At 39.0% G+C, this 16,885-nt stretch overlaps 1 protein-coding gene across 1 annotated transcript; it reads left to right on the top strand.

Moving 5' to 3' along the window:
• The first annotated feature begins 790 nt into the window (after positions 1-790).
• LOC109207359 (uncharacterized acetyltransferase At3g50280-like) lies at positions 791-3,807 on the top strand. The gene is made up of 2 exons (XM_019370263.1): positions 791-2,818; positions 3,193-3,807. The coding sequence occupies exons 1-2, from the start codon at positions 1,897-1,899 to the stop codon at positions 3,648-3,650; spliced, it is 1,380 nt and encodes a 459-aa protein (XP_019225808.1). The 5' UTR covers positions 791-1,896; the 3' UTR covers positions 3,651-3,807.
• Positions 3,808-16,885: the final 13,078 nt, after the last annotated feature.

Genomic DNA, 16,885 nt, shown 5'->3' with positions numbered 1-16,885 from the left:
ACCTAATCTTTCTGCTTATAGTCTCACTTAAACTTGTAGCTGAAAATATCGTTATATTTTTTTTCCATGAAAAATAATAAGTTGACAAATCTAATAGTTGATGTCACCTAGGTAGTATTTTTCAAACTCGACAACGTAGTTGATGTAGCTTTCTAACATATTTCCCTCAATCTATAATTGAGAATACTATAATGAATCTTTAAGATTATGTCTATCGAAAATCCCAATTAAACTACAATTGAAATGGGAATTGGGATATTAAAATTCAATATACCCAATTTGTAGATGAATTGTAGATTATTTGTATTATGATTGTAGATGCTTTATTTTTTGTTTTCACAAATAAAAAATGACTAAAACTTCTACAAATCTTTTGCAAAGAACGCACTTATGTTGAAAATTCCAATTAATATCATCTAACTATGCTTAATTAGTACATATTTTCTTTACCAAATTTATTACTTGATCATGATAAAGCATAATAGTATTAAACGCCAAATATATTTAAATTTTTATCCCCATTTAATATAAAATTTTCTTATTTTATTAGGAGAGAAAATGAATAGACAAGTGAAATTTAGTTAATTATTGGCCAAATAAATAATCAGACACCTAAAGTTGTCTTGAATTTTCACCTAGACACTTCAACAAAACAGGTTTCCTATTGAACACTTAATTTATGTTCAAATTGTTTCAACTAGACACATAATGCTGATGTGGCACAGTATGTGTACCACACCCATTCTAAGAGCGTGAGATTGAAAATTTCTTCTTTTTTAAATATTTTTTTCTTTCTCTTTCTCTCCCCCCTTTCCCCTTCCTCCTCTCTTTGCCTCCAAAACCGCCGTGGCGCCGCCGCCGCCACCGGCTTCTTTTTCTGCTTTAACATCACCATTTAAACCATTTCACCTTCACAATTAGACTTTATCCATTAAAACTCAGAATCAAAATCTCTTTTAATTCGTCTAACGAATGTGGTTGCCGAGAAACGTAAAAAGTACTGTAGCCGACGGATCTAAACGGAAACATCACTACGCCGATGTCTGTTTGAACTATGCAACTTTAAGCAATAGAGGTGACGGCGGGTGTTAAAATAAAGAGGTGACGGACCCTAACAGAAACAAAGGTACGTGAACTTTCAGCAACGGGATGACTACAACGTTGTGGTGGCCGACATTAACCGAAGAGTCCCACGTGGAAAACAACTTTGCAGAGAGGTCGATTTAGAAATTGTGATAGAAGAGCTGGTGAATGGGAATATATTGAAGCCAATGAAATTAGGATCATATGGATCTCGATTTACGGGTGAAAAAGCCTTCAGGAAGAGACTGGAAGAAATTTTTGAAAGCTTCTTGTCTGCTGCATTAACAGAACTTGAGGCGAAAACAGAAGGTGAAAAAATAAAACAATTGTGAGTACTCATTACACTATCGTTGGAGAAGCCCATTTCGACGAAATACAGGGACACTCAATCGGAGATTACAAATTAAGGGTTTCAGAAGACGATAGCGGGAGGTTCTGCTAGGAAGCAGATGTGATTTTCTTTTTTCTTTTATTTACTCAAAAGCTTTTTTTTAAATTATTTTTCACGAAAAATCAACTTGGCTTTATTCTATTTGTTTTGTCCATATCATCGCGTGTATAGTTCACGCGTTCAGTTTTTTTTAGTAACTGATATTGCAGTGTTCAATAGGAACACTTTAACCGTACAATAGGTGTTCAATAGGAAACATCTGTAGTTAAAGTGTCTAGGTGAAAATTCAAGAGAACTTGAGGTGCCTGAGTATGTATTTGGCCATATTCTTTGGTCTCCCTCATCCTCATAAAACCATAGAAGCACTACCCTTTCTCACCCTTGACTGCTGCCCCATATCCATTTCTCTTCCTCCTTAGAAAATGGAACAAGTTCAACTCATCTCTACCTGTCTAGTTGGAGCAGCAACTTCCAAGTTGTCAAGCTCAAACAATAATGGCAACAACACAACCATTTCCCAGATTGAAATGACACCATTGGACTTGCAATTCCTTCTTGTTGACACTATCCAAAAAGGTCTCCTCTTCAAAAAACCAACTCCTCAACAAGAAAACACTCTGTTCAAATCATTCTCCTCTCTTTCCTTAATTGATCACTTGAAAACATCTCTTTCTCGCACCTTAGACTTCTTTCCTCCTCTAGCTGGCCGTTTTTCCACTACTAAAAATGCTCATGATGATACAATTTCTTTCTTCATCACTTGTAATAACGCTGGAGTTGAATTTACTCACGCTATTGCTCCAGAATTAACCGTGGAAGAAATTCTTGAATCTTGTTATGTGCCACCTAATGTTCATTCCCTTTTCCCACTTAATAAAATGCGTAACATCGAATGTGTTACAAAGCCTTTACTAGGAGTTCAAGTAACAGAACTTGTTGATGGTTATTTTATTGGTTGCACTATGAGTCATAGTGTAGGAGATGGCACTTGCTTTTGGAATTTCTTCAATTCTTGGTCTGAAATATCCAATGGATCTGAGTTTATTAGTAGATCTCCAGTTTTAAAAAGGTGGTTTCCTCAGAATATAAAGCCTCCAATTCATCTCCCTTTGAAGCTAGAAGATCAAGAATTATATGAATGTATGGAGTTTCCACCATTGAAGGAAAGGACTTTCCATCTCAGTAAAGAAAACATAGGGAAATTGAAAGCAAAAGCTAACTCTGAAATGGGTACTAAATCTATCTCTTCTCTTCAAGCCTTTTTGGCTCATTTTTGGAGATCTGTTACTCGTTGTCGTCAGCTTGATTCCAAGGAAGAAGAAGTCACTATCAACATTGTCGTAGGTAAAGTTTTGTGACCCAAAAATAAATTTTTGACTTTGTTGTTATAATGGGTAAATTCATTTTTTGCCACAGTTACTGTTACAGTGAGGTATTCTTGAAGCAACAGTAAAGTTGTCTTTTTGTGATAGTCAATCATTAATGCTTGCATTATGATGCTGTTTACATCAAACTCCTTTCTCGGACCCTGTGTGAACGCAGTTGCTTTAATTTAAAAAAAATTGATTTTGTAACTTATTGTTATAGATGATAGTTCAGTTACTACCTCTGTTTCAATTTAGATAACACACTTTTCTTATAAGTCTGATCTAAAAAAATGACACATTTATACAATTGGAAATAATTTAAGTTTATGTGAAATTAATCCATTATTGTAGGCACAAGACGGAGGCTAAATCCTCCTTTGGCAGAAGGGTATTGGGGAAATGCAGCTTATTTCAAGCCCGTAAAAACAACAGCAGGGGAACTGTTAGAGAAAGGACTTGGCTGGGCAGCATTGCAAATTAACAAAATAGTTGCTTCTCAGAACAATGATGAAGTGGTGAAACTATATAAGGAGTGGGTGGAAAAGCCTGTATTACTTACAAAGGGTTCATTGTTTGTGGCCAATAGATTGGGAATTAGTAGTTCTCCAAAGTTTAGTGTTTATAGTACTGATTTTGGTTGGGGGAAACCAGTAGCAGTGAGGAGTGGGATGGCAAATAAAGGTGATGGAAAAGTAACATTATTTCCTGGGGCAGAAGAAGGAAGTGTAGATATTGAAGTTTGTCTTTTACCTAAGACTTTGCTAGCAATGGAGAATGATGAAGAGTTCATGGAAGTTGTTACTGTTTAGAGAAAGAAGATATACCAAATCACCCTCCTTTGAGAACTATGATCTTTTTTCGGTTATGTAATATTTAGTTCAATCAAACAATAAAGGGTTCTTTGGCTGCTTTTAATGTGAAATTGCTACTGTGATTTGGGTTTATATGCATTACTAGTTTCTTGGAGTATAGAATTTAAAATGTTTGCATAAAATTTAATGGGTACTTGAGCAACCACAAGTAGCAATGCAGGTCCACCATTGTAGGTTGGTGTGGTTTTTAAAACATTTCTTATAAATAATATCTGCATAAGCTTATGCAAAGATTGGAAGAACAAAAACCGTCAGAAGTGCTGACACACAAAATAATTTTTTTCCAAAAAGCTAAAGTATGGCCTCTCTCTATCTTCCTTCACTATACCAATTACGTAGTTGTTGGCCAAGTAAAGTTTTGTTTTGAAGATTGACAAAGGAAGCTCAAGTATGAACCAGGTCCATCTACGATGTACACAGACACAGGTAGAATCAAGCATAAGGGATGCACGTGAGGGAGATAAGCTTAACTTGTTATATCTGATATCTCCTGATCGAAAATGTTGCATAATTGATAAGGAGAAGGACTCGTTACTCAAAGAGAACACTATCCAAGATAAGGAAGGAGTTAGAGGTTGAAGTTAACTAGAACTCTTTCACCAAGGAAGAGTAGCATTAGAACTCTAGTTATTTTCTACTCTACTAACTCTATAAATCGCAGGATGTTCTCACTTTACACATATACACAAACGCAGAAGTTAAACGTGAATTGAGAGCAAAATAGCAAGGTATTTTGCAAGTAATTCGTATGTGATTCAAGTGTGCAAACCTGAAGCTACATGAATGTGATACCCTATATTTTTAATAAGGGTGTAGTAGTCATTAGCAACAAATAATAATAATAATAATAATAATAATAACAATAATAATAATAATAATAATAATAATAATAATAATAATAATAATAATAATAAGAAGAAGAAGAAATTAAATTCCAAAAAGCTAAAGTATGGCCTCTCTCTATCTTCCTCCACTATACCAATTACGTAGTTGTTGGCCAAGTAAAGTTTTGTTTTGAAGATTGACAAAGGAAGCTCAAGTATGAACCAGGTCCATCTACGATGTACACAGACACAGGTAGAATCAAGCATAAGGGATGCACGTGAGGGAGATAAGCTTAACTTGTTATATCTGATATCTCCTGATCGAAAATGTTGCATAATTGATAAGGAGAAGGACTCCTTACTCAAAGAGAACACTATCCAAGATAAGGAAGGAGTTAGAGGTTGAAGTTAACTAGAACTCTTTCACCAAGGAAGAGTACCATTAGAACTCTAGTTATTTTCTACTCTACTAACTCTATAAATCGCAGGATGTTCTCACTTTACACATATACACAAACGCAGAAGTTAAACGTGAATTGAGAGCAAAATAGCAAGGTATTTTGCAAGTAATTCATATGTGATTCAAGTGTGCAAACCTGAAGCTACATGAATGTGATACCCTATATTTTTAATAAGGGTGTAGTAGTCATTAGCAACAAATAATAATAATAATAATAATAATAATAATAATAATAATAATAAGAAATTAAATTCCAAGAGGAATTTAATAATAATAATAATAAGAAGAAGGAGGAGGAGGAGGAGGAGGAGGAGGAGGAGGAGGAGGCTGGAACCAAACCTTAAATTCGGACTGGTTCTTGCGGGTAATACTCGAATATCTCATCTGGGTTCTTTCTTCTGGTAATTCTTTTTGTCTCAGTTCATATATTTGAAGGGTTTCACAAGGTATAAGAAATTTAATACCAATAAGAGTTATTCTGGGCAAATTATGCAATTGGAAGTTGGTCAATGTTAATGTAGGATAAATTCACTTGGAAAAAAGAAGGGTATTGATGTATTTGTACTTAAACTAGTCTCATTATATATGATCTTTGTTAGGTGTAAATTAAGTTAGGGTACAAGGATTGAGTTTTGGTGGTTAACTGTATTGCAATGGACAATATCGAATTTGGGTTTGAATGTGGTAAGTCTAGTATTGAGTACAAAAGATAAGTTCCAATTAAGAAGGAATATTATGGCCGTAATGTTATTTCAGATTCAATTTATGCACACGATAAAGGAATTGAATAGTACCAGGAATAAACCATATAAATACCTTTTTATTTAAAAGATTTTGGACTAATTTGAATTACTCATAGCATGGGTAAATATAATTTGGCTAATTGATGATAAAATATAAAACTCGGAGGATTGGGTATTCTATATTAGTGATGGATTTAGCCTAAATGAGGCAATTAACACGAGATCGGTGTCGATGTGATTATAGATGGATTGAAGAAAGTCGTACGGATCGTTCGATACGACGAGTTTGGTATTTCGCACGAGTACTGTGAGTAGTAATCTTACCGCAATTTGTGTTTTCATAACTTGCATGATTTACACATGATTTTTAATATGAATATGTTACCGATTATTTTGAGTTGCATATGGGACAAGTCTTTTGCTCAATATGATACCGAAATAGTTATTTGAGATGATTATCGTTGTTTTAAATATTCTTGTTGTCATTAGATATGTTTTACCCTTACTTGAATTTACTGTTATCGAAATGAAAATACATGATTTGATAAGAACCAAAATGCCCTATATTGTTTTAAAATATTTTCCTATGAGTATATACGAATACAGAGACAAGTATAAAATGGGGTATACTTTGAAGGATCCCGTAGCTAACGGGTTCGTTAGACCTGGTGCACCATGTAATTACATATTATCGTTATAATCCTCGCTAGTGAGAAGGTAGAACTAGTACACTATTACTGATTTCCCTCGAGTAGGGACTACTGTTATATTTGGCTTCTTGCGAAGAAGTCCACAGTTATACCGATTACATGATCCGTTCATTGAAACCTCCCAAATGTGAATATTGATATTATACAATGGTTACCGAGCTTATTATTGAATTGTTGATTGTATTATACTACAAGAAAAAAACATGATGAGCTGAAAATTATTTATTATTTCTAAAAGGGCATTTTTATGTTATTTTCTGTTTGATATACTAGCATATTTTCTGACTTGTCCCCAATAAAAACTGTTGTGGTTAAGTGTTGTTACTCACTGAGCTAGCGACTCATTCCCTGCTATTTTTTTTACAGAGACAGCAGTTGACGCGGGCGAGGATTTCGTTATTTAGAGCGCACAAGTTGATAGTTTTTGGTGAGCCCCACACTTGTTCGCGCGGACAGAGATTTTAATTATTGTTATGGCCTTTTCTATGAACTCTTAGAGTCGCTCCATAGTCATTCTTTTAGAGGCTTGAGTATTCTTTTGTTATTATAGAGTTATGTTGAGTATCGCTCATTCTTATCAAAGTTGGAGATAAAGTAGCATTTCAAGTTGTTAGTGGGGGGACTATTAATGGTTAGATATTTGTTTTGATTAATTAATAAAGTCATTTCCGTTTGAATTGATATTAGGATGTTTGGTTGTGGATTTGAGACAGGGAACTTTTTGGGATAGTCAAAGAACTGGGGAAACTTTGTCCGATTTTTTATAAAATACCGATAAGGCTTACTTGGGGGCACTTGCTCCTAAGTGCCGGTCACGATCCTAAATTGGGTCGTGAAAAAGTTGGTATCAGAGCTTAGGCTTTAAGTCTTGAGTCATGGAGCAATGTTTAGTAGAGTCTGGTTCACGGGTATGTAGACGCTCATACTTATGATCTTGAGGCTACTGAATATCTAGGAATGTTTTCCCTTCTTTCATTCTTTGACCGTGCATTGAGATAACTTGAGATTGACTTTGGAATATTTTTTTCGCAGATGGCTAGGACACACACACTCTCATCTGCTGGACATGGTGCTACCCCGGGTGGAGGTCAAGTTGGAGTTCATCAAACTAGAAGACAGACTGCTCCTCAACCTGAAGTTGGGAACATGGGTCAATGCCAAGCTGCTATGCCAGATCAAGTGCAAGGGCAGGGAGTTCAGGACGCTCCACCACCAGTGCCAACTGTTGTACCTACTATTGCCTTACATGCAGATGCAGTGGCAGGTTATTGAATGTGTTAGAGGCATTGGTGCCTACTCAGGGTGGAAGTTCAGCTCCTCAGGCTACTTTACAGACACAAGCACCTGCACATACTCACACTTTCGGGAATAAGGAGGTATCCCTGCAAGAGTTCCTGAAATTGAAATCACCAAAATTCACAGGTTCCGATAATTCAGCAGATCCTGAAAGTTTCTTGGATGGGACACTTAAGGCATTACGTGCTCTTGGATGTTCTAGTGAGAGAGTCGTGGAGCTCGCAGCATACAAACTAGAGGATATGGCCAACATATGGTATGAAACTGTATTGCTAGGAAGGACAGTAGGAGCAACACCACTGACGTGGGACGAGTTGACTATGTTGTTCATGAACCATTTTCTTTCAGACAGCCTGATGCAAAAGTATGCTAGAGACTTTGAGAGATTGGTTCAGACTCCAGATATGGATGTGTTAACATATAACACCAAGTTTTGTAAGCTGGCTAGATATTCTCCTTACTTAGTGTCTACCTAATAAGCTCGAGTTTAAAGGTTTGTTGATAGATTGGTTGGTCGTCTATACACTGCAGTAGCTCCACAGATGAAGACTTTATCCTACTCCGATGCAGTCCACCTTGCTAGAAAGATTGAAAACAAAGGACGTGATGAGCGTGCAGCTAGTAATTTATGTAAGAAGGCCAAGACAGGAGGGTCTTTTAGTGGCGGTTTTAGTGAAAATCGAAGAGCAGAAAATCAGGGACAACAACAATAGGGTTCTCAGACAAGGACACACCTGTCTTCACAGTCCACATACAGACCACATTATAGACAGGGTACTAGGGGATCGTCAGCATCTGGACATCGTAATTCTGGGCAAATAATGCCACTACTCCAGTCTGCCAGACCTGTGGTAGATCACAATTGGGCCAGTGTCGTGTTCTGACTGGAGAGTGCTTTCGGTGTGGCTAGTTGGGACATCACTTGAGGGATTGCCCTTAGCCTCCAAGGAATTTCAACCAGGCTTCTATTCAGTCAGCTGCACCTACTCAGACTACACATAATACTTTAGGTGCTACAGGTACAGGAAATAAAGGTCGAGGTGCTGGAGACCGTGCTACTGTGAATCAAGGACAAGGGAATGCTGGTAGAGGTCAGGCGAGAGTTTTTATATTTACTAGACAGGATGCTCAGGCCTCGAATGCTGTGGTTATAGGTATTCTTTATGTCTGTTCATTTGATGCACTTGCGTTGATTAATCCGGGATCTACTCACTCCCATGTGTCCTCGTATTTTGCTTTGAGGTTTAGTAGACAGCCTGAGCTATTGAATGACCCTTTTCTAGTTGCTACTCCTGTTGGAGAGACTCTATTAGATGAATACGTGTATCGTGTGTTAGATTCGGGTTGAGGGTAGAGATACTCTTACTGACCTTATTGTACTTGATATGATTGACTTTGATATGCTGATGGGAATGGATTGGTTATCGTCTTGCTATGCTATCGTTGATTGTCATGCAAAGATAGTTGAGTTTGAGATACCAAACGAACCCACATTTGTTCTAAAAGGGGGTCAGGTTCCAGAGACTTTCAAAGTTGTATCTTTTATGAAAGCTCAACGACTTCTGAAGAAAGGTTGCTTGGGTCTCTTAGCTATTGTAAATGACACAAGAAAAAAAACAATTAGTATAGAAAATGTACCAGTAGTGAGAGAATTTTCTGATCTATTTCCTGAGGATTTACCAAGATTGCCTCTAGTACGAGAAATAGACTTTGGTATTGATTTGCTACCTGACACACAGCCCATATCAATACCCCCATATCGAATGGCACTGATCACGCCCAACTATGCCTTATAAAAGGACACGCGGACATTGCAAATATAATCTGAGTAATTATGCCCAAAGTCAAACCCACAGGGAATTAACCTATCAATTACTTTCGTTGGACCTACTAGATTCTACGGAATCAACTTCTTCAAACATTGTAAATAACAGTTGATGGTATTACTAATAACTAAGACTGAAAGTAAATAAACAGCTGAAAACTAACTATGCTTGAGTTGTAAACAATTATGAAAAGGTTCTAAGGTAGTGATTTCCCCTATTGATGGAATACCTTCCAGTTATGTTTCATATAGATTCACCAAAATATCTCTATCAATCATGAGCACTCCTTTTACCGTAAACCTCTCCCGAGTAATCACAATAATTTACTAGACGCACTCTCCCGAGATACACTAGCTGGCTTTATTTATTACAGCTCACTTTAGATTGCACCCAAGGCTTCGCTATCCCTAATCCCGCCTTTAAACCCGCAGTTATAGATCCCTCTTATACTTTGGGAGTGATGTTGTTCAAAAACTACCTAAATATGCACTCTCTCCCAAGTTATGCACACTAGATAGGCACAGCTAATTGAGGATCCTGTCAATTAACTACAACAAACACGTAGTTGAACAAATAGAGATTAACTGGCAAACTATATTAACATAATCACGAAGTCCATCCTTCAAGAGGTTCCATCAAAACCTTAGACAAAGGATTTAGCTACTCATGACAAAACGAGAATAAACTACTAAATTATTCATAACGGGTAATTGCAAGAAAATAAAAGAGATAGAAAAAGTCTAATATTTGGTTGATCTTCTCACACTTGTTCATGCCTCCAAAAGTAGTCTAAAACATGCCTCTCTTTCAACTTGGGCGAGTTTCTAGAGCTTATAAGGGTTTTACAAAAGTTTTCCCTAAAATACACTTTAGTCCCCAGACTTCCAGCAGCGTGAACAGTTCACCGCGGTCGCGGCGTGGACCGCGGTCGACCGCGATGACAGCTGGCCTTACTGCCTCACGTTTTAATCCACCGCGATCGCGGTGGAATTCTTGTCCAGGCCATTTTCTGATCCTTTATGCTCGGGTACTTCTCGAGTGGGCGTTTTCTTCACATTATCGCCTCCAAAACACTCCATGTTGCTTCCTCACCTCTAATATTCCCTGCGAAACAAAAGAACACTAGTTAGGGCATTTTGTTGGCGAATTACCTATAAAACAACAACAGAGTATGGTCATATTAAGGTGTAAATATCAACTATATAGCCTACTATCAACACCCCACACTTAAATTATTGCTAGTCCTCGAGCAATCCACCACACTCCATCAAAATTCCTTCCCTAAGCTTTTCCCTTAACGACTCACACCATGAATATTTTACAAAAGTTGCACCTAGTAGTGAACAACCTTTACCTCAAGAATCANAGAGAAGAAGAAAAACGGAAAAATAAAAAAAAATTAAAATACCTAGTACCCCCGCGGTCGACTGCGGTCTACCGCGGCCGCGGGGGGTTTTAAAATTTGAGGTAGAATACTCTCGCTTCACCGCGGTTTGCCGCGGCCGCGGTGAGATTTAAAATCTGAGGCAGAATGTTTGCCTTCCACCGCAGTTTACCGCGATTCACCGCGGTCGCGGTACTGGCGCTGATTTTTTTTCTTTTTTTTTAAGAAGTTACAAGCACATACTAACAACAACATTCATGGGTTGCCTCCCAAGCAGCGCCTGATTTAATATCGTAGCACGACGCAGATAAGCGCATTTAAGATTCGCTCGACCTCTGAGGTTCCGTCATATTCATCTCAGACACTTCCTTTGGCTCTTTCATGCCTATGTATAACTTCAATCTCTGCCCATTGACTCTAAATGTGTGAGAGTCTTTTTCCGAGGCAATCTCCACAGCTCCTGAAGGGAAAACTTCTACCACTCGAAATGGACTAGACCATCTTGACTTAAGCTTACCAGGGAACAACCATAGTCTTGAGTTATAGAGCGATACCATGTCCCCGGGTTTGAAATGTCGCTCAACAATGTTCTAGTCGTGCAACCTCTTCATTCTCTCCTTGTACAACTTTGTGCTCTCAAAAGCAAGATATCTGAACTCGTCAAGCTCATGCAATTCAGTGACTCTTGTTGTGCCTGCAGCCTCCATATCTAAGTTCAGCTGTTTCAGCGCCCACCATGCTTCATGTTCAAGTTCCACTGGCAAGTGGAAGGCCTTTCCGAACACCAAATTATATGGTGACATACCAATTGGTGTTTTGAAAGTAGTTCTATAGGCCCAGAGTGCATCATCTAGCTTTTTCGCCCAATCAGTTCTTGTGGCGTTCACAGTCTTGGTTAGCACACTCTTTATCTCTCTGTTGTACACTTCAACCTGCCCACTGGTTTGCGAGTGATAAGGGGTAGCCACCTTGTGGCGTACATCATACTTTGCAAGCAACTTCTCGAAGGCTCTATTACAGAAGTGAGTGCCTCCATCATAGATAATTGCTCTTGGTGTCCCAAAGCGGGTGAATATGTTCTTCTTCAAAAATCTCACCACCACTCTTGCATCATTAGTGGGCAACGCTGCAGCTTCTACCCATTTGGACACGTAATCCACAGCAACAAGTATGTACTTATTGCCAAAGGAGCTGACGAAGGGACCCATGAAGTCAATCCCCTTGACATCAAACACTTCCACCTCTTGAATCGGGTTCATGGGCATCTCATGGCGACGGGAAATGTTCCTGGTCCGCTGACATTCATTGCAGCCCTTCACCCATTGGTGCGCATCTTTAAACACCGTTGACCAAAAGAATCCGGCCTCTAGCACTTTCGCAGGTGTCCTGATCCCTCCAAAATGTCCTGCATACGCCGATGCGTGACAAGCCTGCAAAACAGAAGATTGTTCTATCTCGGGGACACACCTCCGGATCATATTATCAACACATATTCTAAACAGATAAGGCTCATCCCAATAATACATGTGGCAATCACGATAAAACTTTTTCTTTTGTATAGATGAGAGGTCATAGGGAACTATACCGCAGGCTAGGTAATTTTCAAAGTCTGCATACCATGGCGCTTCCTCAAGACTAGTAGCGAGCAGCTGCTCATTTGGATGGGTTTCCAGAATCTCTTCGACCTCGACTGATTTTTCAGCTCCTTCAAGTCGTGATAGATGATCAGCGACTTGATTTTCTGTGCCCTTACGGTCACGAATTTCGAGGTCGAATTCTTGCAATAGCAGCACCCAAGGCGCGGCTTAGACTCCTTCTTCTCAATCAAGTACCTGAGAGCTGCATGATCAGTGTATACAATTACCTTAGAGCCAATCAGATATGATCTGAATTTATCGAAGGCAAACACCACCGCCAACATCTCCTTCTCCGTCACAGTGTAGTTCAGCTGATCTCCACTCAGTGTTCTACTAGCATAGTAGATTGGATGCATCAGCTTGTCTTTCCTCTGTCCCAGCACTGCCCCCACTGCGTAATCACTGGCATCACACATGAGTTCGAATGGCTGCTCCCAGTCGGGGGCAACTATGATAGGTGTTGTGACCAGTCTCTTTTTCAGCTCCTCGAATGCTACCCTACAATCATCAGAAAACAAGAAAGGGTGATCTTTTTCTAACAACTTACAGAGAGGGTTGGCAAATTTTGAGAAGTCTCTTATGAACCTCCGGTAAAAATCGGCATGCTCGAGGAAGCTCCTGATTGCTTTGACTGAAGTTGGAGGGGGAAGCTTTGCTATCACATCCACTTTAGCACGATCCACCTCAATTCCTTTGCTTGACACCCGGTGCCCCAAGACTATACCCTCTTGTACCATGAAGTGGCACTTCTCCCAATTCAGAACCAGGTTAGTCTCGATACACCGTTTCAGCACACGAGTCAGATTTATCAAGCACTCATCAAACGAGTGCCCCACCACTGAGAAGTCATCCATGAATACCTCCATTATATCCTCTACCATGTCAGTGAAAATGTCCATCATGTACCGTTGGAATGTGGCGGGTGCGTTGCATAGGCCAAAGGGCATCCTCCGAAAGGCATAAATGCCATACGGGCAAGTGAAAGAGGTCTTCTCTCTGTCCTCCGGTGCAATGGAGATCTGATTGTACCCTGAGTACCCATCCAGAAAATAGAAGTGTGACCTCCCTGCCAACCTGTCTAACATCTGACCAATGAAAGGAAGTGGGAAGTGGTCTTTACGGGTGGCTAGATTCAACTTTCTATAATCCATGAAAATTCTCCAGCCCGTGACGGTTCTTGTAGAGATCAATTCATTGTTATCATTCTTAACTACCGTCATGCAACCCTTTTTAGGTACGCATTGAACTGGGCTAACCCAGCTGCTGTCAGAGATTGGGAAAATGATTCCCGCATCTAACCACTTGATTACTTCTTTCTTCACCACTTCCTTCATATTGGGGTTCAGCCTTCTTTGGTGTTCCCTGGAAGGTTTGTATCCCTCTTCCAGTAGAATTTTGTGCATACAGTAGGCGGGACTGATCCCCTTTATGTCTGCCATGGTCTACCCAATGGTAGTCTTACACTCCTTAAGTACCTGCAATAGTTGTTGTGCCTGCACATCTAACAAACTAGATGAGATAATAATAGGTAATGTAGAGTCAGCTCCAAGGAACTCATACCTGAGATGGGCGGGCAGTGGCTTTAACTCCAGCTTTGGTGGTTCTTCGATGGATGGCTTGGCTGGAGGAGTTTCTCTATTTTCCAAGTGCAAGGGCTCAAATTCTGGAGTTCTATCCTAGAACCCTCTACCCTCTAACGCCAACACCCATCCCGCCAGATCTCTCCATTTACCTCATCCAAATTCATCAAACATACAGCAAGGGGGTCCTCAATAGTCAGCATCTCATCATCAGTTTCTACAATTACATCCACGGCATCAATAAGAGAGCAATTGGCGAATTCACTTGGTCGCCTCATAGATTTCTGCACATTGAATGTTATTTCTTCGTCGTTTAGTCTCATCTTGAGCTCCCCAGTCTCACAATCAATTAGAGCTCTCCCCATGGCCAGGAATGGTCTTCCCAAAATTATGGGAATCTCTTCATCCACTTTGCAGTCTAAGATCAGAAAATCTGTAGGGAACACAAATTTCCCTACCTGAATCAACACATTGTCACACCTCCTTTTTCACTACACCCCCGAAAGGGCATAATAAAGGGAGTTATTTCCAACTTGAAGTGACAATCGAAATGGGATTCATTTATTAAAAGATTCAGAGTCGCCACTTGGGAGATTTATGGTGTCCCAAGTCACCGGTTTAGAATTCCGAATCGAGGAAAAGATTGACTCTGTTTAACAGTCCGCAAACCAGAAATCCGAGTAAGGAATTCTGTTAACCCGGGAGAAGGTGTTAGGCATTCCCGAGTTCCGCGGTTCTAGCACGGTCGCTCAACTGTTATATTTGGCTTAATTATCTGATCTTAAACGATTATGAACCTATGTGCAAATTTTAACTTTAAATCGCTTTTATTCATTTTTTAGAGAAAATTGCAACGTTATCAAAACACGTCTCGAACCACGTCAAATAAATGCACCCGTAGTTTTTGACATACTTTAACATCGTTGAGATTTGGATTTGGGTCACATAAATGTGCACCCGGGTTTAAGAAGGTAAAAATTATTAAACACGCCGCGTTTTGTTAACTTTGCGCGAGGCCATGAAAATTCACTAAATGGCACGTCCCGAGTTCTAAATATTTTGTAGAAAATGACTATTGAGGGCCGTAAATTATTCAATTGGTTGATATGGTACATCTCCAATCTATTCTAATTAAGGTGTTTCTAAACTAATCAATGAGGGCCGTTTACTATGAAGAACCTAATTGAAAATTATGGAATTTACCACTTGTTTAAATAGAGTCGAACCAACCAACCGAAATAGCAATCAATTAACATGAAAGCCTTTTAGCTTAATGTCCAATGCTGGCCATTCCTCAAGCCAAGGCCCAAAATCACAGTCGTAGAAAAAATAACACGCTGGACCTATGAAGGCCCGACATAAATGCCACAAGCAGGCCCAACTTGAAACAACATAACAACTGGAACGCGGCTAATATTGGGCCTAGGGTCCAAGTGACCCAATTACAATGAGAGACGGAAATTAAAGACTTTAAAATGATTACAAGTAAAGAAAAAGCCCAAGAGGCCCATACTCCTGTACATTAACCATTGCAAAATCAAACAATTACACACTATTACTGAAGGCTGAAAATTTGATTTATGTTAAACTTCAAAAATACTCAAACTAGGATCACACTTACATAACCCCAGGAATCAAATCTATACGAGACATTCCTATTATCAACCACTTTCATGCTTTAGATTTATTTCTACTTGCCCTGAATTAAATGTTTTAAATGCCTACTGCGCATAGAAGAGGGATACATTCATGCAACCCAATGGATTAATCCCATAAACACTTCTTATGTCCATCCAATATTCCTAAATAAAAGTGCAAACCATTATTTAAACATGCTAATAAATCCTGAAACTTTTGAAAGGGACCAGTATCACAGTTTGACCCAAACTACTGGAGAACTATCAGGTTCACACACACTGGATCAGTGATAGAACCTAATAGTACTCCCATGCTAATATGAGATACAGACATAAGCTATCAAGCTCACAGTTCTTCAGTTCACTTTAAGTACTCAACACTTGAGGGATTCAAAGGGAGAGGGTGAATTAAGAGTCAACATACAAATTATTTCAAGCAGTAGCTATAAATCAACTATAAACATAAAATAAACAGAAACCATAGCAAGTAAACAAGTTAATCCAACAAGCTGAAATGCATTTCATGCTTCAATATCTCCATTCCAATTCATTTTCTCCAATCTACCTCACAGTCATTATGGTTACAAAAGAGTGTACCTGAGATGACAAAAATGAGTGAACAAAGGGAGAATCAGTAGCTAAGCTTCAGCAGGGAATGAACCAGCAACAAAAGAGCCCAGATTCAATGACGAAACACAGAAGATGACTCCAAAATTCGATGGAACAGTGGACTCAACTGCTCAAAACCCCAAAAATGCAATCTGAACAACTGATTCCAAATTCTAATAACCAGCACACCCAGATGAAATCCTTGACTAACTTTCAAGCCATTTCAAGGCTAGGATAGAAGGTGAAAACCAACACTGATTCAAAGATGCTTTGCAAAATTTTAAAGCTCAAATTCGATGGAGCAGTAGCAGCTTCTAATTTCTGTATTTTTCCTCTTCTAGTCTTGCCCTTTTTTAGATTTCTCTGATTTTCAGAAGGTTAAAGGCTGCCTTTCAAGGCAAGAAATATGCCTTTATAGGCAAGGCAAATAGGGCAGCCTTATGTTTCATTTTTTACACCCTCCCCC

This window comes from Nicotiana attenuata, unplaced genomic scaffold (assembly GCF_001879085.1).
Source record: "Nicotiana attenuata strain UT unplaced genomic scaffold, NIATTr2, whole genome shotgun sequence".
Classification (NCBI taxonomy): Eukaryota; Viridiplantae; Streptophyta; class Magnoliopsida; order Solanales; family Solanaceae; genus Nicotiana; species Nicotiana attenuata.
Note: the sequence above shows the minus strand (reverse complement) of the source record. Positions and strands in the feature narration are given on the sequence as shown.

Coding starts and splice junctions, on each gene's coding strand:
- LOC109207359 (XM_019370263.1), top strand. CDS start 1,897: ATGGAACAAGTTCAACTCATCTCTACCTGTCTAGTTGGAGCAGCAACT. Junction 2,819..3,192: donor CACTATCAACATTGTCGTAG/GTAAAGTTTTGT, acceptor CCATTATTGTAG/GCACAAGACGGAGGCTAAAT.